The sequence below is a fragment of the Barbatula barbatula genome (assembly GCF_947034865.1).
Source record: "Barbatula barbatula genome assembly, chromosome: 21".
NCBI lineage: Eukaryota > Metazoa > Chordata > Actinopteri > Cypriniformes > Nemacheilidae > Barbatula > Barbatula barbatula.
In genome coordinates this window covers 16918953-16941686 of record NC_136784.1, presented here as the reverse complement: position 1 = coordinate 16941686, position 22734 = coordinate 16918953, and the positions used below count along the sequence as shown (strand labels likewise).

At 43.6% G+C, this 22734-nt stretch overlaps 1 protein-coding gene across 1 annotated transcript in view; it reads right to left on the bottom strand.

Annotated features, from left to right (window-relative positions):
* syt11a (synaptotagmin XIa) overlaps positions 1–20518 on the bottom strand; it is a 31097-nt gene extending 10579 nt beyond the window's left edge. Inside the window, exon 1 of the mRNA XM_079485365.1 lies at positions 20282–20518. Coding sequence (XP_079341491.1) covers positions 20282–20315 — 34 coding nt within the window. The 5' untranslated portion in view covers positions 20316–20518. The remainder of the gene's footprint in view (positions 1–20281) is intronic.
* Positions 20519–22734: the final 2216 nt, after the last annotated feature.

Here is a 22734-nt window from a genome sequence, read left to right as displayed (position 1 = left end):
TTATTAAATGTACATCCAAAAAAATATATATATATATACAGAGTAATAAAACGGGCTGTGATGGAATGAAATATGTGCAAGGTGACAATTTTAATGGAATAAAACAAAAAAAAACCTTCAATAACTGTCTCAATGCTAGACATGACCAAAATACACAAAAACGTGGTTTTAAAAAGCATGAGCAGTTTGTCCCTTCATGTGTCCAGTAGGTTGTTTGCTTTAACTTTGTTTATTAATTTGCAGAATCTTTGTCTGGCCGGCAGTCGACCGTGAGCTTTCGATTTGTTGTTTGTTTATTTTTTTTAAAGTCTGTTTTACGTTCGCCGGTTCCGCCTCCTTCCTTCCTTTTATTGAACCGTGTTACAGGTGTCTTCAGGGGCTCTTTTCACGGGAAGTGTGTGAACGCACACACGGATTCCAGAAAATCACTTGCAGTGTGAATGAATACAATTCCTGGACACATTTTCTGTGTATTTTCCAGGATCTTGTTGTGAAAAGGGCTAGACTGTGAGGAGCGAGCATTAAATAGAAAAGCGGAGGGCAATTATTATAACATTGGTATAATTATTATTGTTATAAGAGAATGCTTTTAACAGGGAGGTGAAACCTATCTAATCCACTTCGGTTGGTACATGATATTATTGCAATTTTGTCTAACTGAATTGTCAAAGGTTGCAATTGGAATTTTCTTTATTGTGCTAAAAAGAGCATATGTTGATGACAGAGTTAATGAGTTGCTCAAATTTAAACCTGAACTAGACAGGTACAGGTAACAGAAATACATGTCATTTTATCCGAAGACCTCTTATTTTACCCGAAAACACTTGTACTTTATGCATATAAAAAGAAATCAAATTAAGAGTATATTACTTTGAGACTATGAGTTTTTCTTCTATTTCTTACAAGTTTTTGGTGTCATCTAAACCTAGGATGAGCATCAGGGCAAAACTAAAGTTGTGTCTTAGTTTGCATGTTTGTCACGATCCTGCTCTTTTATTCATGGTTTCCAGTCTTGTGACAGTACCCACTTGCTTAGTGTTCGAGAGAGACATTGCATTGTTTGTTTAGGCGTGCCAGGCGTACTCTCCGTTCTTGTCTTTGTCCACGTCCTCTTGTTTCCTCATTATCTATGATGTAATGGTTGTATGCCCTATACCTGTTCTCCGCCATATCTTGTCCCCTATTTAATCTCCTTGTGTTTTCTGTCTTGTGCCAGTTCCTTTGCTTGTTCCACTGTGATGTTGTGTCATTCTCACACTCTTGTTAAGATTGCTCAAAGTCCAGTTTATTTTAGATTTTGTTTCACAAACTATCAAGCCTAATGGAGCAGATGCGGAGCACAGCGGTTTTATATTTACAATAGGGCTGCAGCTATCTATTATTTTAGTAATTGAGTATTCCATCGATTAATCGGGTATTAGGAAAGTACTTTTTCTTTATTAAAGAGCAATACTAAATATACAAGAGAAAATAAGATAGGTCTCTTAAAATGAACAACTCATTTGTTTCCTTTTTAGAAAAAATAAAATAATGTATTGCTGAAATTGCATAAGTTAATATCTGTGAAAACTAAACCCATTTGTAACATTCCATTGCCATGTCAAAGTGCAATATACAATATACAAATGCATACTGTAAATAAGAAACATAAATAAAAATAGAAAGAATCATTTCAAAGGTAAAACAACTAACTTCAGCTAATGCATGATGCATGTAGTATTTTATCTAAATTAGTTTTAGTTTATTTATTTTTTTAATATTAAATAGTAATATATTTGTCCACATAAAAATACTGTTGTTAACCTGATTTTTATTTTGGCAGGTTGTCAGATTTCTTTTGTATGTCTGTTTCTTCACTCAAACAATAAAATATTTATGAAAAAAACTCTCAGAGCAACATGAATGTCATGTGTTCATGTCCTCATACAGTGCAGACGCAGACAATTCATGAGTATCACGCATGTAACACATTAAACTGTGCAGTTCATTCACTCAAACGCGCAGAACAGCCAGATGGCATGTGTAAATAACAGGATTCGGCGTCCACAAGTCCGCATATAGTTTTATCGACTCAATGCAGCCGGAAAACATGTTTCACTCGCAAAATAGCAGTTCACCATTTCAATAAGCTATCACCTACTTATCAGCATGAAAAATAAGTGTGAGGGTGTGAACAAACTAAATTGCATGTGCCTCACTGTAAATGCGTGAGACTTGAGAGCCCTGTAACATGTACAGAGTGTCTGTTCTGTGGACCGTGGGGAAACGTACTGCTCCGTGTGTACTCTAGTTAAATGCATTCAACAAAGCTTCAAGGCAAAAAAGAATTCTCTTGATGATTTTTTGCATTCGATTTACTCGAGGAATGGTTTCTATAATCTCACAAACAAGCTTTGAATGTAAATATTTCATGAAAAAAAATGACATTCTGTACAGTCTAGTATGAGTGGTCAAGATGAACGCTATGGCAATTCTTGTAGTGATAGATTTCCGGGAGTTCTAGTGTTAAAGGTCAAGTGTATGAAATTTAGCAGCATCTAATGGTGAGGTTGCAAATTGCAACCAATGACTCGTCCTCCCCCTCCCTTTTGAAGCACTATATGCCTGGCACGGTACTAAGACATTGTCACAGTTTCGCATCTTTTAGCTCCTGGTTTCTGCGGTGGAAACAAACCGAGTACCACCCAAAGTTCCTGGGGAAAGTTCCCACAGTCGAAACGCAGCTTAAATGGGCAAATCTGATTTTTTTATGTAATATTGCAGTGTTTATTATAAATTATTTATTTGTGTGGGTCATTTTTTCAATAGCCAGCAAGGCCTTAGTTATGATAACCAATAAAAGGAAAGATGTTTTGATGAAAAATAAAACACTTTTACAGTTAATTTACACTCTTAAATACAACAAGGTATTTAACATAAAAAACTTAAAAACAAATTATTTCTTCTTCTCTGGAGCACTTTTAAAGCACTTTATTTTTGCTGCCATATGCTTTGTCATCCTTACTGCAGAATCTCAGCCTTTCTCGTGCTCTTTCATTTCTCCCTTTACTTGACACTGTTCCCTTTTTCCTTTGTACTGTATATTACTTTCGCACTGTACCCTCTTTCTTTTTATCTCCTCTCTGCACTTCTCTCATCTCCTTCTTCCTCCTTCCAAAGTCTAAACTGCAAGGCCCCAGGGTGATGAAATGTTCAGGTCGCCATGGTAACAACAGATCTTTGTTTCGTCAAGTCAGTCAGAGCTGATTTGAATTCTAAGTTGGGACTGGGTTCAGTGAGCTGATGAGAACAGGATGTGCTTTAGATCCCCACAAAACGGCCTCCTTTAAGAAATGCCAGCCAATAGGGGCACAGAAACAAACCACATGTATGAGGAACAATAAAATGCAAGTCTGGTGGACCAAGCCACAAAAACCATTTTTTTACATGCACTCAATACCAAAAAAGTCCAGTCGTACCATTTTTGTTTTTCATAACATAATACATGATATACATCCCACAAAGCTTGGAAGGCTCTCCAAAATATGCAGTATAAGGTACATATTAATTATTTAATAAATAATCGCCCACTAGCGTTGTATTATAGATTTGCAACAAATATCTCTGTCGAAACACGACGGTGGCCACCACAGTACAAAAATATGTCGTCGGCTGCGACAACGCGTCTTCTCATGATGACACAGGGAAGAGATCATGCGGGCATTAGAAAGATTGTAGAAAGACTGATGTCTTATTTATTACATAAAATAAAAGGTCTGTGGATTTTAAGTATAAAAAGTCAGGCGGTGCTAGGACCTGCATTAATATTTTAAAGACTTTCCAACAGAGACAATTTAGGACCTGCGGTACTGAGGCTTTTAGCGGAGGTACTCATAGATATCTATGGAGATACTTTCCAGCAGAGAGACGTTGGAGAGAAATATAGTATAAAAATGACCCCAGAGGAGGTGGCTTTGATTCGGATCAGTATGTGAGTAACACTGGTTTTCTGTTTGTTAGAACCAAGATATGATATTGTTGTTGCAATATTAGCTGTGTGAAGGAGCAGTTTTTGTTTATCTATTTAATACTGTACACATCCAGATACTGGAGAGAGAGAGAGCTTTGGTGCTAAAACTGTAGAGAGAGAGAGATCGCATTTTACAGGAGAGAGGGCACCATAATAAGTGTTTTGATTGGTTGCCAAGTTGTTGCTGTACGATTGTTAAGGTGTTCTGTGTTGTTTTAAGCAGTTGCTGGAGTACTTATGCAAGTTTCACCAGAGGCGTCATATGCCCATTCAAACATGATCCCTCACTTTTGAATTTCTGAAATCAGTTAAGTGTCAATGAATGTGCTGTTCTGTAGGCAAAACTAACCAGTTCTGGCTGATGATGTGATCAACGTCAGCGCAAAGTTTCAGACACCTAACCCCGTATGAGCAACTGGATTCCATGTTTGACTTTGTGTGGCACTAGCAGAGTGATCAGTGTATAGACAAACTACAGTGAGATCAGACACCTCTGTATGCTTTAATCTTTTGTGTCATACGCTGATCGGTCTGCAAAGCTCAGCTTGAGGTCAAACATATCTCTTTTCAGGAAACAATATGTTCCCTTTCTGTCGGTCTCTCGACGTTGTGTCGAAGCCGACAGATGGGGTTCGCCCTTGAGAACCAATCGTCTCTGACTATTTTGAAAAGGCCAATGAAAATTGGCGAATGAAATTTGCATGCCGGGCTCCGCCCCCGGAAATCCGGGTATAAAAGGGGAGCCGGCGTGCCCATTCATTCACCTTTTGTTCTTCGGAGCCTTCGCATCTGATGACATTCTTCGAATTGCCGATTTCTACGACGCGGTGCAGCGGAGATTCCCCTGGGCGTCCTGGCAGTTCCTGAGGTATTTTTCTAAAAGAGCAATTTCCTCAGCGTGGCATTGCCCGCTGATCTCTTGGGTGCAGTACACTCATCGAGGACGGGGACGGACACGGTGGTTGCCGCAAGTGTTCGGGGGTCCGATCGCTGTGGCAGCCTCGTGGATTCGTCCTGCCCGCACGGCGCGCGGATGGCTATTCAGACGTTGCGTCACTGCGCGCGGATGGCTAGTCAGACGTTGCGTCACTGCGGGCGGACGGCTATTCAGACGTTGCGTCACGTTGGCTACGTTCTGTCAAGAGCAAGCCACCACCTCGTTTGCTTCCCGTTCTGTGACCGCAGCGGCTACGGCCCTGCCGTCAGCGGCGGCGAGCAGCGAGGGTGATGTGGGGATTATCGTGAGCTCGCGCCCCGTCTCGCTTGTTTAGCAGGTCCCCAAGGATGGTCCTAAGCCATCTTATTCCTCAGCCACGCGCTCGGACACGAGCCGTGGAGATGAGGTGTCTCTTGCAACATCGGAGCGCGACCTGCTGGCATCAGACTCTGGCGATTCCCTGAAGCTCCCTCCCTCGGGAGGTCGAGCACAGGTGAGAGCAGACGTCAAGATGTCAGCCATGCTCGCTCGGACCGCCGTGAGCGTCGGGTTGCGGTGCAGCCCTGGTGCTCGCGGCTGGGTACTCGCACATTGGGCCCGGCTCAAGTGCCAAGTTTTACCGAGCTGCATAAGGAGTTCAGTAAGACCTGGAGCGTCCCTTTCGGCGCGCTTCCGTCTAGCTGACTCTATCGCCCTCTCTTCCCTCGGGGCGGGGAGGCAGCTAGGGACTATGTCAATGCACCCTGGGTGGAGCATGCAGTCGCGGGTATCCGCAGACGGCGGCCACCTGGGGGGCTTGACCTAGACTCACCGTCCAGGGCATGTAAGGTCTCAACATCTCTGGTGTTGAGGCTGGCAGTGCCGTGGACCAAGCTGCCTCCACTCTTACGCATGGCCTTCCTGCAGGCCAGGGCGCTAAAGAGAGCCCCACGGGGTAAGACCGACCCAAGTAGTGCCGCCGCCGACTGGCCCTCCGGGGACCGCGGTGGCAGCGCAGGCTGGGTCGGACGATGTCCACATCAGTGGCCCGGAAAGATGCCTCGGACCCAATCTTGCGCAGGGGGGCGATGTCGAGAAAGGCCACTTTCCCGACTCCCCTCTCGCAAGGTCGGCTGATTGGTGGCGCTGTCAAGGACTGCTCCAGCAGGCTTTTGACAGTGTAGAAACAGACCGGCCTGCTGTGACCCGGCCGCCTTTCGGCCGTCGAGGTCTCGCACGTGGTCTGCCCCCAGCAGCCCTGGCCTTCTCCAGCGTCGACTCCGGTTCTGGTGCCCCCGCAGGTGGCCCCCCGGAGGAAGACGTTGAGAGGAGGACCACCTAGAGAGATTGAACCATCGGGCCCGACCCAGCCTGGGTTGCTGGATGGTCGGACTGGGGCGGTCCCTGCCGCGTCCCAAACACCTTCTGGGCCCCTTCGGGGGCCTAGTGCCCGCCTTCTCACAAGGAGAGGTCTCTCTCTGGGTCCCACTTGCAGCCGCTCTCACCCTCTGAAAGATGGTGTTCGGCAACTCGACGTTGCGTCGTGGCGGCACGCAATGACGAGTATAAAGCAGCCCTCAGCACTCTCGCTTCGACGGTGCGTCGAGCTGCGCCATCGCCTGGCAGGTGATTTAGCGGAGCCGTTCCCCCCGGGGAGAACAGCACTGCTAGTCATTGAACCAACCCCCGCGGGTTGATGAAGTAGATCGCAGCCCCCCCTGTGAGGTCTCTGGGTGCTTGGTTAGCATTTCAAACCATCACGGTGGCTGGGAGTGTGGTCCGTCTCGGCATTCGATCCAGCTCGCCAGACCTCCGCCGGACTTCAGGCATCCTCTTACCTCAGCAGAGGCAGGGATGTTCCTGTGCTCCAGGCCGGGGCTGCCACCCCTCTGGCGAAGGCGATCGAACCGTCCCCTCGGCCGAGATGTCCAGTGGCTTCGACAGCCGCACTTCATCATCCCCAAAACCAGGGGTCGCTGCATACCTTGAGCAGCACCTTGCAAGGGTGCCGTTCGGGAGGCGCAGAAGCGCGTCCTGGTGTCTGTCAGACGCCAGGAGTGGTTCATGACAACTGACCGCATACTCTCATGTACAGTTTCCCTCGGCACTGTCGAGGGGCTGGCATGTCAGTAACGGGTCAGCCGGGAAAAAGAGAGCAGCTCTCCCTGGCGCGGAGCTCCCCCTTTTCCTGGTAGAGAACTCAACACTGTCTCCATGACGGTGTGCTCGCTCACGAGCACGCACAGTCAGTGCTGAGCTGCTTGAACTTTCAGGCAGCAGCCAGCGGTCCCCTGAAATCAGTTTCAGAGGCTCCTGGGCATGGTGTCCTCGGGGGTGGCCTGTCCCCCTCGGGTTGACGCACATGGGACCGCGACAGCACTGACTACAGAGATGAGTTCCCTGGAGAGCGTGGCGCACTGGCAGTAGGCGTATCGTCATTACGCCTGCTGCCGTCGCATCCTAACCCCGAGCAGGTCTTGAGGCCGGTCGTGGAACGACAGACGCCTCCCTACGGGGTGCGGGTGCGGTGTGCAATGGGCGCGCAGTGTCGGGTCGCTGGACGGGCCCCCGCCTGCGTCGGCAGATCACTGCCTTCAAGTTGCTAGCTGTCCTGCTTGCACTGATGAGGCTCCGGCCTCTCGTGCAGAGCCAGCATACTGGCCCGGACAGCACGACCGGCGTAGCGTACTAAACCTCAGGGTGGCACTCGCTCGCTGCAGTCATCGCAACTCGCCCAAAACGCCTCCTCCCGTGGAGACAGCAGGTGGCAAAGCCCCTGCAGGTCACAGGCCCACCGGGTGTCCTGAACCAGACAGCCAAGCGCTCTCTCGTCAGTTGACACCCCGTGGGAAGTGATGACTCCACCCCTGCGGGCTGGCCTGGGTGTGGTTTGGGCGGGCACAGGGGGACCTGTCGCCTCCCTGAACACCACCCAGTACCGCTGGGCATTCCTTGGACGAGGACCCCCTCGACACGGAGGCCCTAGCGCGCAGCCTCCAGTGGAGACAGCAGGTGGCAAAGCCCCTGCAGGTCACATAACCACCGGGTGTCCTGAACCAGACAGCCAAGCGCTCTCTCATCAGTTGACACCTCGTGCGAAGTGACGACTCCACCACTGCGGCCGGCTTGGGTGTGGTTTGGGCGGGCACAGGTGGACCTGTTGCCTCCCTGAACACCCCCCAGTGCCGCTGGGCACTCCCTGGTCGAGGCTCCCCCCTCGACACGGAGGCCCTAGCGCGCAGCTGGCCGCGGGACAAGCGGAACTACGCTTCCCCCCAGTGAGCTTCATTGCGCAGGTCCTGTGCAAGGTCTGGGAAGGGAGTATCAAGTGCTGCTAGTTGCGCCTTACGGGCCCAACTACACTTGGTCCTCGGAGCTGATACTCCTGACGACAACTCCCCCTGGCCAAATCCCCTGACGAAGGGCCTACTCGCAGGGGATGGACACGTTGTGGCGTTCGAGCCGGACCTCTGGGTCTGGCTCCTGGATGGGACGAGGAGTTCCTGGATGACCTACCCCCCTCAGTGGTGGAGACTGTCACTCAGGCAAGGGCCATGCCCACAAGGCTGGATGCCTTTAAGTGGCGCCCCTTCTCGTCCTGGTGCTCTTCTCGAGGAGAAGACCCGCGGAATTGCTCGCTCAGGAACGTGCTGTCCTATTGCAGGAGAGGCTGGGGAGTAATCTCCCCTTCCACATTGGAACGTGGGTACCCGCTGTCGCGGCTATCACGTACCAGTTGCTGGTGAGCCTCTGGGGCGGCATGACCTGATTATTAGGTTCCTCTAGGGCGCGAGGGGCTAACGCCTCGTCCGCGCCCCGTACCCTCTTGGGACCTTAAGGTGGACCTGTGGGTCCCCTTTTTTCGGGCCCTGCCGAGAGCCCCTTCCTCGTTCTGCGAGGGGGGTTGGCTCTCCTGCTGGGGCTCGAGTCCATCCAGAGGGTGAGGCACCTGCAAGCATTCCGTGTCCACCGACTGCCAAAATTCAGGCCCGGTGACTCTCACGTGATCCTGAGACCCCGGCCAACTTACGTGCCCAAAGTTCCGCCGCCCCCCTTTTGGGAACTAGGTGGTGAACTTGCAGGCGCTCCCACACCGGGAGAAAGACCCAACCTGTACGTGGGGTGTCCAGTAAGCGCATTGCGCCTCTACTTGAACCACACAGAGGGCTTCAAGGCCCTGAGCAGCTCTTGTCTGTTTTGGAGGTCAGCAACGGGAGTGCTGTCTCCGAGGAGAGTTGTCGCGCCGGATCGCACACGCCGTCACTACGGTGTGCCGATCCTAGCCCCATGCCCATTTAAGTGACGGTACACTCCGCTCGGGGTGTGGCCTCCTCGTGGGCATCGGCTAAGTGCGCCTCTCTGGCAGACATCTGTAGAGTTGCGGGTTGGGCTACGCTATACCTCGCAGAGGCTTGCAAACCTCCGTGGGGAGTCGGCAGCTCGAGTCTTGCCAACAGGTGAGACCAGCAGTCGTGGGGCGTACGCCTGCGCATAGCGCCTTTCCCCTTCTTAGGTGGATCAGTGCGCTATGGGCTGCCTCCCTTCTTTCCCCAAGGGTGAAGAATAGGCAGTCCGTCCTTCCATCAATAAGCACTCAGGGCGGCGGGCTCGGCGGAGCAGCCCTGCCGCCTATGGCCGGGTATCAAGCTGAGTTATTACATATAGCTCTAACCGGACCTAGTGCCCCACACGTAGTAACCCCCCACTAGGGTGGTTCCGTCTGAGATGTCGTCATGAGATGGTTCCCCACGTGGCAACCCATGACCTCCCCCAGGTGGACATCCACCTTGCGGCATTCCGCACATACCTCCCATGAGTTCTCCCCTATTTGGTGAGACCATGTTGGTGTCTCCACTGTATTCCCCCCCTAGGGTGGGAAGTGGTCTCCGTAGCGCACGTCCTCATTGAAGGAACAGCGCTTACCCAGTAGCCCTACGACTGGATGGCCCTTGCCAATGGGGCCGTCTGAGTTGGCAGAGGGCAGGGGCTACTCATCTTTGCCAAAAGCTCTGGGAGCCCCTGCCTGCCCACTGGAAGGTTACAAATTTCGCGATAGCGCTCACGTGTGGCTCGCCCAGGCCGGTCAACGTCGCTTCGCTAGAGATTGTGACGCGGCTAGTGCCGTGGCGTTTTCCATAGGAACCCCATCTGTCGGCTTCGACACAACGTCGAGAGACCGACAGAAAGGGAACGTCTCGGTTACGTATGTAACCTCTGTTCCCTGATGGAGGGAACAAGACGTTGTGTCCTCCTTGCCACGACAATAGCCGTCCGCTGCAGCAGTCACGAGATGCTCTCAGGCTCCTCAGCACAAGAGGTGAATGAATGGGCACGCCGGCTCCCCTTTTATACCCGGATTTCCGGGGGCGGAGCCCGGCATGCAAATTTCATTCGCCAATTTTCATTGGCCTTTTCAAAATAGTCAGAGACGATTGGTTCTCAAGGGCGAACCCCATCTGTCGGCTTCGACACAACGTCTTGTTCCCTCCATCAGGGAACAGAGGTTACATACGTAACCGAGACGTTAAACATGTTTAATGATCTAAATTGATCTATACTCTTAGAGTTGGAGCTACATGAATGATCCTTGTTGTATTAGAGAGTGGCAGTTTCAACCTTGAGTTGAAAATAACCAAGCATTGTGTCATGATCCTGCCTCTCCTTGTCTTGGTTTTCGAGTCTTGTGGCAGATCATGTCAGTCCCATGTGTTTTGTGTGGAAAAAGAGCATTGTTTTGGTTTGAGAAGCCATGCTCTCTCTCCGGTGTCACGTCCTTTAGTCCCGCCCCCTTGTTTCCCCGGTTAGCGGTCCATTAGTGTTAGTCTTGTCTCCAGCCCTGGTCCATCTTTCCCTTAGTGTTTCATCCATGTCACCTGCCGCCACTCTCCCTGTGTCATCAGTCCTTGTTAGTGTTTCCCTTTATCAAGCCCCAGTTTCCCTCTGTCTCTTGTCGGTTCATTTTGCATTTTGCCCACTTTGCACATTTACCCTTCCTAGTCTGTCTGGATTACCTGTGTTCCTGTTCCCTGGACTCAAGTTTGTGGACTTATTTTGTTTTTCTTAAGACCTTGTTTGTTTTGTTCCCCTTGTGGGAAGTTTTCAGTCTTGTTTGTGTTCATGTTTTCCCCATCGAGGGTCTTTGTTTTGGATTAAAGTCTTGTTGTTCGACACATGTCTGCCTGCGCTTGGGTTCTGTCCACGACCATAACACATTGTTATTGTGCTGTATGGTTCTATAAAGAACCTGCCACCAGAACACTATAACATCCACCACAACCTGAAAAAGGGTTTTCTGACTTTAAAGACTAAACCCTTTCGGTCAAAGGTTTTTGCAAGAAACGTTTCCTTTAATAACATTACAAGGAATCCTTTGAATCAAATTTATTTCTTAAGGCTGTATTGAAAACATAAAAACATTGTACGGCATAAAGTGCACAATCATTGGATACAAAGGACACAGAAAACTAGAAAAAAATGCATATCTCGGAAACATCAAACAACAAAACAGCCTCTCTCTCTGACACGCCCAGTTTCAATCCAAACAAACGGTGCATTTTAAACGGGATATATTGAAGGGCCCTTCGTCGGGCCAAATAAAAAGAAAATATTGTTGTTTTTATTGCTCCTTTTGCCAAGTTTATTTGACAGGCATGTGATCAGCCAAGCACAAAAAAGAAGGAAGACTGAACCAACCCCAATCCGACCCAAAATGTTACTTAATAAATGTTACATGATTAAAAACAGTACAACTGTTTGCCAAAAAAAATATTTTTCACTTACCAACACAATAACAAACTATTACAATTACCCAATTATGACTGGCAATTTTGGAAAAAACATTTCAATTGTATATTATAACAGTCACCTAAACAATATGTTATAAAATAGGTCAATAGGTTGTGCAAATATCTTATGCTAATGTCAAATAAGATGGCATTAACAGATGGCACACCTTGAGTAGTTTATATATGGCCTACTTTTAATTTTATTGTTATCAGCAATAACTCATTAAACAATAATTGAACACTAAAAGTAACAGTACTATGGCCTAGAGCCCTGCATGGGCCGACAAGCTTATCAGACTTCTCAGCCCGAGTCCGATTCTTTTCTATATCCCATTACACAGCCAATACTACTGTTTCAACCATTCAAATCGGTTTTTTTAATGGCAAAGCAGTTATATATTTTTTGATATAATTAAGATAATTTAGAAAAACAATTTTTTTTTGTTTGGTAAATTCAACTTTTTGTTTTTTAAAGAGACGACCAAGTGGCTGGCGCCTGGTGTTGAGTTGACTATGTTTGATCAATTTAGACTATCAAATCAACACTTGGCTTACCTGCAATAAAATCCAAATATGTTTTTTATAAAGAAAAAACTCAACAATTTAAAGGGGTGATTCGCTGGAAATACGTGTTTTTCTTTGTCTTTGGTGTGTTATAAGTTGCCCATGCATGTATTAGACACGTAAATTGAAAATTTTAAGTGTCGGAACAAAAGAGAATGCTCACCCAGACCTGCCTGAAACGCCTCGTGTTACCACACCCCCACAAATCTATGTCAGTTCGTGGTATGATTAGACTAAGACCACACAAATCTAAACGGAAGTAAGGTGGGCGGTCCGTCGCACCCATGTCTCGGAGATGATGTGTGTTTCGTTGTGAAAATAAATCCTCTTTGTTTGCCCTGGCAAAAGACGATACAACAAAAAACTAATGGTTACATTTTATTTTCAACACTGTTCCAGAGAAGTACAATCCAAATGTTCAGGTTTGTGCAGAGCATTTCACCAGCGATTGCTTCACGAATCTGGGAGAGATCAAGACCGGCAGCCTGTAACTATATTTTCATTGTAAAATACTTTGTTACGGACTAACCCGAGTTGAGTTTGATGTTGTTGTTTCTTTTGTGATCTGCAAATGCAAACACGTACGCAACGTGGAAAAAAAGACAACATAAGTCTTAATAATCAGTAATTCTGTTCCAACTAGAGGCAACAAATGTCATGTTTATAATTGGGTTTATTGTCTTTTTTTATAAACAGAGGTGCTCGGCTGCTTGCAAACAGTGAACAACGTGCTGAAAACAAACGAAAACGTGTAAAATCGAAACAATTCGTAAATAAGTCGGGCCCGGACTGAAATCCAGGGCTCCACTATGGCCTCAAGAGACTTCCATACACAGCCACTGGATAGTGCATCTTAGTAGAGATTTCAAAGTGTTTATATTAGACAGTGACTAGGTCGGCCATTTGTATAGTTTCAAGCCATTATATAGCGGAATGGCCAATTTTAGTCTCTGTATATAGATAATGTAAGACCAAAACAGTTTCTACAAATGAAATTTTGTTAAATCACAACTAATAAGCTCTCCCTATTTTTCATAAACATTTACAGCAGCTGTGGCACGTCAGAGGAGACCTGGCCCTCCCGGCTGAGACTGGTTTCTCCCAAGGTTGTTTTTCTCCATTGGAGCCTGGGTTCCTTGCCACAGGGCCTTGTTGGCTTGCTCACCGGGAGATATAATATGCTAGAATGATCCTGCTTGTTCTATAAACACCACTTATTGTGCTTTACCTTTTCTGTGTTCTTCAGTTTTCCTTATTTTCTCCTGTAAAGCTGCTTTGGAACAATACACATTGTGATAAGCGCTATATAAATAAATTTTATGTTTTAATGTTAAAGCATATCATACAGACGTCTCAACTTCCAGACTCTGGATTTTCTGTATATGTTACAAAACGCTGTTCAGTTCCCCACTTAATTAAAAGTGACACCATGTGCATTTTTGTGTACCAAAACAGCTGTGTTTGGTGTCTATTTTGACGGACTCTCTGGATACATAATGATAACTCGCAAAATTATGTCCTGAATGAAGCAGTAGCTCTGCATTTATAACAAGCGTGTACATGACGTAGAGAGCGTAGAAAGGATCCTGTTGGCCGGCTGTACGATGACTATGCGCACAACCCCAAACCCCCAATCGAGTCACAAATTAAAATACATCGAATTACGAACGCTAACAGCCAGTTGATGGTGCCTGATAGTACTTGACTTTAGATCCACAGAGGGGGAGCTGGAGCTCCAACTCCACCCACTTGGCTCTGCAGCGAGCACATCATCTGATTTATTCTGTGCAGAGTGTGGTCTCAATAGGGGCGTTATTTCCACTGGGGACATGTCCCCCTCACTTTTTAAAAATCCTGTCCGTGTCCCCTTCACTTTCAAATTAGTTTGTAATGATTTTTTAACCACATGCCATCATCGCCAAGGAGAAGTAGGCTATAGGACAGAGCAGGAGACAGACTCTAAAATAGATCACAGAAATATTGTTTTCAATCAAGTGGTTTTGATTTGAATTTAATAGAAATTAGTTTTTAAGTGGTTGTTGTTTCGGTAGGCTATGTTAAGCTGTTTCCTTATAATGGACTTCTAAGGGGGAAAAACGTGTAACGAGTTATTTATTACTTTGTTCGTTTAATAAGGACTCGTTCTTGTTCTAATGGAAGGCTAGCATAGACTATTTGATTGTAAGTAAGCCTGCCCATTAAGCTACAGCTGCTTCGGGTGAAGCTGCAGCAAGTGGCACAGAAAATTAGCCTGACAAGGTTCCTGCTACGCCAGGCGGGGTCACAATCGCATTTCTCTGTTCGCCGGTGTACATACTGATAACTCAACCCACTTTTAAAACCACTGCGTATTCTTTTATAAAATTAGCATATTTGTTTGTTAACATAACAGCTGATTGTTGCCATATAAATTAAATTGTTTCTAACATAAAATAAAAACTCAATCCCCCATTTTGTGTCCTCCCCACTTCTTAAACGAAAGTTACACCCTTGGGTCTCACGTTTCTAAAAACATGTTTTCTATGCCACTAGAGCTCGCTGTTTTACTCTATACTCTCTATACTCTCTTCCTCCATGTCACAGAAGGGACAAACACAACCAGAAAAACATGACAAGATGGCTTGAACTTGATCTACTTGTGGCCTGATGGATCCTCCTCCAACTACTTAGCCCAGAAAAGAAACTTGCTGCTTAGCAATGTGTCACTTCTTATCATTGGCTACTAAACCCGCAGACTGAATCCTTTTGAACACCTGAGCCAGATTCTCCAGATGTTCCTCCCATGAGACACTGAAGATGACTATGTCATCAAAATAAGCTGCTGGAAATGTGTCCAATCGTCTTAGCACCTAATCAATGAGACGCTGAATAGTTGCTGTTGTCCCATGTAGACCAAAGGGCATATATTTTAAGTGGTATAGTCCATCTTTAGATGAATCAGGCAATGGCACTTGCCAGTAGCCTTTACATAAGTCAAGGGTTGTCAGGTACTTTGCCCCATTCGAAATTTGATTGCTCTATGATGTCCAATTCCAGCATCATTTCTACTTCTTCCTTTAAGGCTGGAATCAAGGGAGCAGTAACTCTACACTGAGGTTGCCTAATGGGTTCAGCCAGGAGAAGAATATTATGTTGTGTGATATTCGTTTTTCCAGGATTATCACTGAAAAGACAATCTGGAACTCGTTTGCAGAAATCTCTTTGCTGCTTAGCTGTAAGGTGCTCTATAGCTGGGAAAGTAAGTGACTTCTGTACACTAGAGAAGTATTGTTCATTCAATTCCATTTTTCTTGCCCACAGCTCCGTGCCAAGCTTGTTTTTTGTCATGCCAGGGTTTTAGAAGATTAATATAGAAAATATGAGACTTCTTACGATGATCAGGAAGAAAATCTCATAATTAACTGAATTGCTCATCACTTCATATAGCCCCTGCCATTTAGCTAATAGGCTACTGTGAGATGAAGGGAGAAGTAAGAGAACCTTCTGACCTGGAGTTGATGCCCTCTTTCTACTTTACTAGTCATACCATTGTTTTTGTTGTTGCTGGGCCTTTGGATTGGATTCAATTTATTGTCATTACACACATACAAGTACAGTGCAACGAAATGTATTCATTAACTTTGTCACATTAACTTTCACCATCTCTGTCATTGACTCCAAGACTCCATCTTCTCTCTCATCTTAATGACATAAGACAGGATGTGTATCTGTTAACTTGCATTGTCACCTTCCCAGGCTTCTTTCAAGAAATCAAGAGGTCCTCGCACTTGCCTCCGGTAAAGTAATTCAAAAGGCGAGAAGCCTGTAGATGGCTGCGGAACCTAACAATAGGCAAAGTAAGGTAGCCATTGATCCCAGTCTGCACCTGTTTCGGACACAAACTTGAGTAACATTGATTTCGGTGTCTGGTTAAATATTTCAACCATTCCATCTGTGACGTCGTATATGTGACTTGTAGAAGTGTACTCACAACTGTTGGGTAGGATTTTATACAACTTTTAGCATTATTTATGGCGCCATTTAGTACTTTTAAACGGCAAGCAGTGTTCACATCTGGGGATTCATCTGCTATTAAAAACAAGAAAGTACGAACTAATAACAGTTTACAAAGAAAAAGTGAATCTGATTGGACTCGTGCGAAAACAAGAATTAATATTGGAAAGGCATTTTAAAAGGTGGCGTGAACTCTGTGATCTGAAAGGATTTAAAATGGATGCAGGCATTACTTTATTTCTTCTGAACAGGTAAGACATTTCAATATTTAAATAGATAACACAAAAACCGCGACGCCCATAGGAGGTAGGTTCGGTGAGCATGACGGGGTCCGAGCAGTCTGCGGCAATGCTGAGACGGCTTGTTAGCAGGAATCAAACAGTGTTGTGGTAGTGTCCAAAGTGAACACGGCCAGCCGTGACCGCTATACTGTTAACTCCATGCTGGAGACCCAGACATGTGAAGCAGGTATCGTGCCTGTATGGCTGGAGGTTGGGGTGGTCGCACCGAAGACTAAAGCGGCGGGACATGCCTGGCAACATTTACATTTAGCAGACGTTTTTATCTTGCATAGCATTATCTTATACATTTTACATTGGTATCTGCAATAAGTAGGAAACTGACGTCAGTACTGGCCCACGAGGTCTCGCTTTCCTGGTGTAGGAAACGCCTTGCTCTGGTCTCTGCGTCTGTGAGTGAGTGGCAGGAAAAAGCAGCACATTCAGTTCACCGTACTGCCAGCTTGTCAATGAGGGAGTATGAAACAGTGTTTTCAAAACCTTTTACTGTTCCACTGTTTGGATATATAAGCAGAAACACGGTTCGTCTATAAATAAGAACATGGTAACACAGAGAGAGCCTGTGCATGCGTAAATGTATTTGCTTTTTCAGATATTTCTTTCGAATAGAACAATGTACATGCAATGTGCATACACAGTATGAGCACTACCGGAGACAACAAAAAATAACAGAGAGCACCAGTTTTATTTTAACTTTGACAGGTGCGAGACAAAACACTGTATATGAATGTTAGAAATGGAATGTAAGAAAAACATTCTGCTTGGTACGTTTTCCGTCTTTAGTCCAAACTTTTAGGTCTTTAGCTGGCATAGTTTAAATTCTGTCTGGCTAGCACGCTTCTCATAATGTTAAGCATGATGTCTGTATGCAGAGAGTTAGGCGGTCTCTTGCGGCTGTCCAGCAAATGCCGCAAAAACAAAAGACAAAAGTTCACAAAAAAAAGCTGAAGTCTACCTAAAGCAGCATGTGCAACGCCGCTCCGCTACTCTCCCATTGTAACACTCCCACTTATTTATAAAGTACAATTTATAAATTGTCTAAATACAATAAAACTCGCACTATATTGCCCCCTTGTTGTGCAACTGGGTAACAAAATGAGAGAGGGCACAAAATGGCTCTTTTGGTCACAATGGTGTTGTCTGATGTTGCAACTTTTGCTGCCTTCACATGCTCTTGAAATTTCGATAATTCCCACTTCAACCCGGAAATAATTTATGGAACCGTGCTCTTTTAATGTTAAAAGATGCTTATAATGTTTTAATGCTACTTTAAAAGTATTTAGTAACATTAATGAACTAATGATTATGTTAGAAAATCCAGACAATACTTCCGCGTTGGTGGTGGGAAATATCCCAATTCTGAGGTGTCTTGAATGCAGTATTGAAACTATATGATGAAGTCACCAATGTTTATTGCGTGTTTCGCCATCCAGCGCAACAGTTTCACAAAATCATAGCGGAAACACTGTAGTCATATTAGTAACATATCAGATCTTCCTCCTGATTCTGTCTTCTGGAAATTTCTACACATCAGATTGTGATCCAAGATGCCTCAGACATTCAGATAATTCAGGTCAATACTTGACCCGAACTACATCACAGACTTTCACCAGCAGGAAACATGTCAACATAGTCCATCTCCACTTAAAAAAGTCTAGAATTGAGGGCCTTTTATAACCATATATATGCAATAAAATAAACATTTCACAATTTATTAATTAATAATACATATAAAATAATTTATATCTGAACAATGTGAGATGTTGCATATGAACAAACATGTACGTTTTGCTAACCTCTCTCTGACCCCAGTAGAGTTAAACAGGGGTCCGTTTCAGAAAGGAGGTTTAGTGAAAACTCTGAGTATATTAACCCTGAAATGAGGGAAACTCTGCGTTTTACATTTCTGAATGCGAGGTATGTCAAACTCAAGAAAGCGGGTCAAGTCCATTTCTAAAAGATACTTCACTAACTTAAAATCAGTCAGTCAGTAACCATAGTAACTTTCTCTGTGAACCAAAACTGGTCAGGAGCAGGTTTTCTAGAAATGACTTAAAAATATGATAAGAAATGACTTAAATCTAAAATGACTCTATTCCTATTAAAAAATAATAAACCATCAATTTAGACGTGCAGCCACTACCAGCCAAATTTGCTCCGAGCAGGGTTCAAACTGGTGGTTAGTCACTAGAGCACTGATGGGGAGTCAGAACATAAAGTTTTATTTATTATTTCTGTTGTTTCATTTATTTAGTCATGCATTACTGATTAATTTGAGTGTTATTTGGTACATTATTTGGTACAAGTCATTTTCAGCACATTAGTAAATCCACTGTATGCAGAGTGGAAAGGGTTCCTCTGTCTCAAGCACTTCCTGCCGCCTTGTTGCTTTTTTTGGTGCCGTTGCCATGGTGAATCGTCATATCGGAGCTCCATTGATCATGGCTTGTCATTGTCGTGGTGCAAGCGCTTAACTCAAGTTAAGCCTACCTAGAGTAGATAGGACTGACTCAAATTAACTGTTCTGAAACCAAAAACTCTACGTTTTGCATCTCGGTGTAAATCAACTCAAGAGTTCATATTAACGTGGTGTTGGTTGAACCTCCTTCTTGAAACGGGTGATCATTGTCTTCTATTAATATCAATATTTTATAGGCTAACATAAATGCATCGGTAGCATTTTGCCAAGTGCCCCAGTTAATGTCTGACAATGAATTTCAATAAACTATTAAAAAATCATTGGTGTGTTTTTGAGGGTTCATACAGCCTCCCAGTACTAAACAGTAGGAGAACTGGCATTAAATTTCAGGCAATGTGCTGAAGTGTTACATTCTACACATCATAAAACAACATTTTATTTTAAGCTGTTGTTTTTTTAAATCAACCCCAAAAAGAAAATTTGTTATCATTGTGCCTTATTAAAACTATTTGTTAGATTAACATGCATGACGTGAACTAATTGGAAATCCCAAAACGGCATAACCATAGATATCAATAAATTGATGAATATCTAAAGCAGTGGGACATTAAATGGTCTTGTTGGCGCCTGGCACAGTGAACTGATATGACGTCATTGCACGCATTGTTTAGGCTGCGCCGGATCATCTGCCCATCTGTGCTATTCCCAAATAAAGCTCAAAATCTCTCTATCACTACACATAGCCGCACATATTAGGCAAGCATGAACTAAACTGCCCAAGGAGAGGAAAATACTTTACATTTAAAACCTCAATATGCTAATCCTAATATTTCAGACTTAAATATTTGTGTAATATAATTAATAATGATAAATATATGTTTTCTACATAAACAACACATGTAAAAGGCCCACAGAGCGTGTTTAAATCTCATCCATGCAGAAAATCATGTAAGGAGACATCATGTGCGTATTTCCGGTGGTGCACTTGTTATACTTTATTGGTTCGCATTTACGATTTATTTCATTTTTAAGCCTAATCCACCAAAAGCAGTTTGCTCATGAAACCTGTTCTTTAGTATAACAGCAAACAAAAATAACGTACCGCTATAAAGAAAACACTAAAGATGCTCAGAGCGTTGAGTGAAAACAAAACGAACCAAGTCTTAAGTAATTTGTGGTTATGATTATAAATTCACGAATTGTCGTGTCGTGTGTTTATTATTTTCACATTAAGATCTAAACTACAGCTTTAGCGTCGTAAAAAACACATGTATTTATACATAACAAATGTCTTACCATATGTGGATTTCAAATCAGCAATCTCAGCCATTCTGAATCTCCGATAAAGTGGCTGTGATCAAAAAATAAAAAATAAAAAGCATAGAGAGTGCTATTTCTATATTATTTCCATTTATGTATTCAGCCTGTTCCTCCAACTGACTGGGTGGTCGAGCTGTAGGGATGTTTTCTTCTTTGCTGCTCAAGGATGCGATCGGTGACGCGCCCGCGCACCAGCCTGCTCCAGATGCGAGTGACGATGCTTAGGGCGGATGCAGCGTGTCGTCGTGAGCTTACTAATAGACCAGACTTTTAGCGCCGACTACAGTTTAGGTAAAACACATTACACGAAAGGCGAACTATGCGAACTACTAATTTTGAATTATTTATATATAATATAGGCCTAGGGTAATATCATATAATAGGCCTATAATAATAGCTTCGTATTATAAGAAAGTCAGTATGTTTCAATTACGAGATACGTTTAATTTAAAGATTAAACATTTTTCAAAATTTTAAATAATTTTAAACATGATTTAAATTGAACTCACAATTTCAGACAAATAAATTACTTCTGTTAATCAAAATGTTCAAAACTTTCTGTATAGGTTTTCCACCACATTTTAACTAAACTAATTAAAGGTAGCCTATGATAAAAACACAACACAAAAATATATGTATCAAAATGTTTTTTTTACTTTGGTGTACAGTCAACATACAGGAGCAGAATGTCCTTTAACAATAATAATTATAACAACAAGAATTGAAATGACAATATCAATAAAATAGTCAATTCAAATGTCTTCACACTGGATAACATATCGATAAATACATGTAAGAAATAGGCCTAATACATGGAATGCTGTTAATTTATCTTCCAGCTGGGTGATTGTCATGTTATTGTTTTCATCATGTTTACACAACAACAGTATGCCCCACCAGTGAAAACACACAAGTTTTGTATATTAAAGCGTTAAAGATGTGTTTTGGAAAAAGCCATCCTTTGGACGAATGAGTTTTTATCCTTTAAAAGAAAAGGTAAATTACAGTGCAGAACATAGTAGGCAATGAGGGGAAAGTACAGTTAAGTTACTCTAATATTGTAACAATAAGTGTGTCTATGTCACAATGACATTTGGGGTTGCAACATTAAAACATTTTTCAGCATAAACTTTAAAGATCATGTAACATCATTGGCAAATGGTTTATACCAACAAAACATTTCAATACCATACCTGTGAATCTAAGCAAATTATGCAGTAAAGTTGCTATTCACATTTAGTTACCTGTTTATATCTATAATACAATTAATGTTTTACAGCATAAATTACAACAAATTCCTGTTGTTACACCATCATAGTGTATTAAGCGTGTAATGTTTTTCTCACCCAAAATAACCTCAAGATAGTATTCTGGTTTAAAAAACGTAAATCATTGATTTAGCAGAGGAGTTTAGTGCCTTTAAAATCTGTATTAAAGTATTGAATTGTAATTTCCATTTAAATTACAGATTGAATGTGTCCCGTTTCTGATGAAATGCAGCACAAAGGCACTCATCAAAACAATGAGTGTACCTGACATGTTTTTAAAGCAATCAACATTAAAAAGGCGTTTCATTTACAGAAAGCCTCATCATTTCCAACATGACCTGAGCCATCGTGAACTACCCTGCAGATGAAGAGTTTGCATCACTTGCATTAGCCAACAAAACCTCAAAACACTCTGAATCAAATAGCACTAAGAATTCCCTGCCATGCTCCATTGCTTTAAAATGTAGTCACATCTTTCACACCAACAGTATGTTTATATCATCATTAAAATAAGTGGGAAAGCCTTTTTCTATAAACAAAGGCACAAAGACATTTACCGTAGTACCAAAGAATGCAAAACTTTGTTTAAACCCTCTATACAGTACATGTAATTGAAGTCAACATGAAAGGGCATGAACCCATTTTACTTAAGTGAAATTCATCTGTATTGTCTAAATTGTAACATTGCAGTTGATTGTGGAGAAAATCACCTGCAGCCCACAACTCTAAAAAGGAAAAGCAATTATCTTTTTGAGCAAGAAATGATGCCTGACGGTATTGGTATTTTTGTAACCCTTATTACATTAATTAAAGTGTTAAATATTGCCTGAACAATCTAGGTGTTTGGCCTTCATTATTCAATAGCTCGCTTGTCCTGGGTGACAAAAGATCTTTCAGAAAGCAGACAGAGCAAGTCATTCCATTAAGATGAAACATTACAGAGACAAACACTCATTTCTTTGGAATAATATGCGCTAAAGAGTTGTGCACAATAACACCAAAATGTCTTTCAATTTTGGTTTTATGTTGACTTCAAAATGATGCTCACTTTGATTATTAAATAGACCCATGATTTGAGTAACTTAATATTTGCATTTGTTTTGGATTAACGTATTAATGTGAACTAAAACCAAGGGTCTTTCAACAAATGGATAAGTGTGC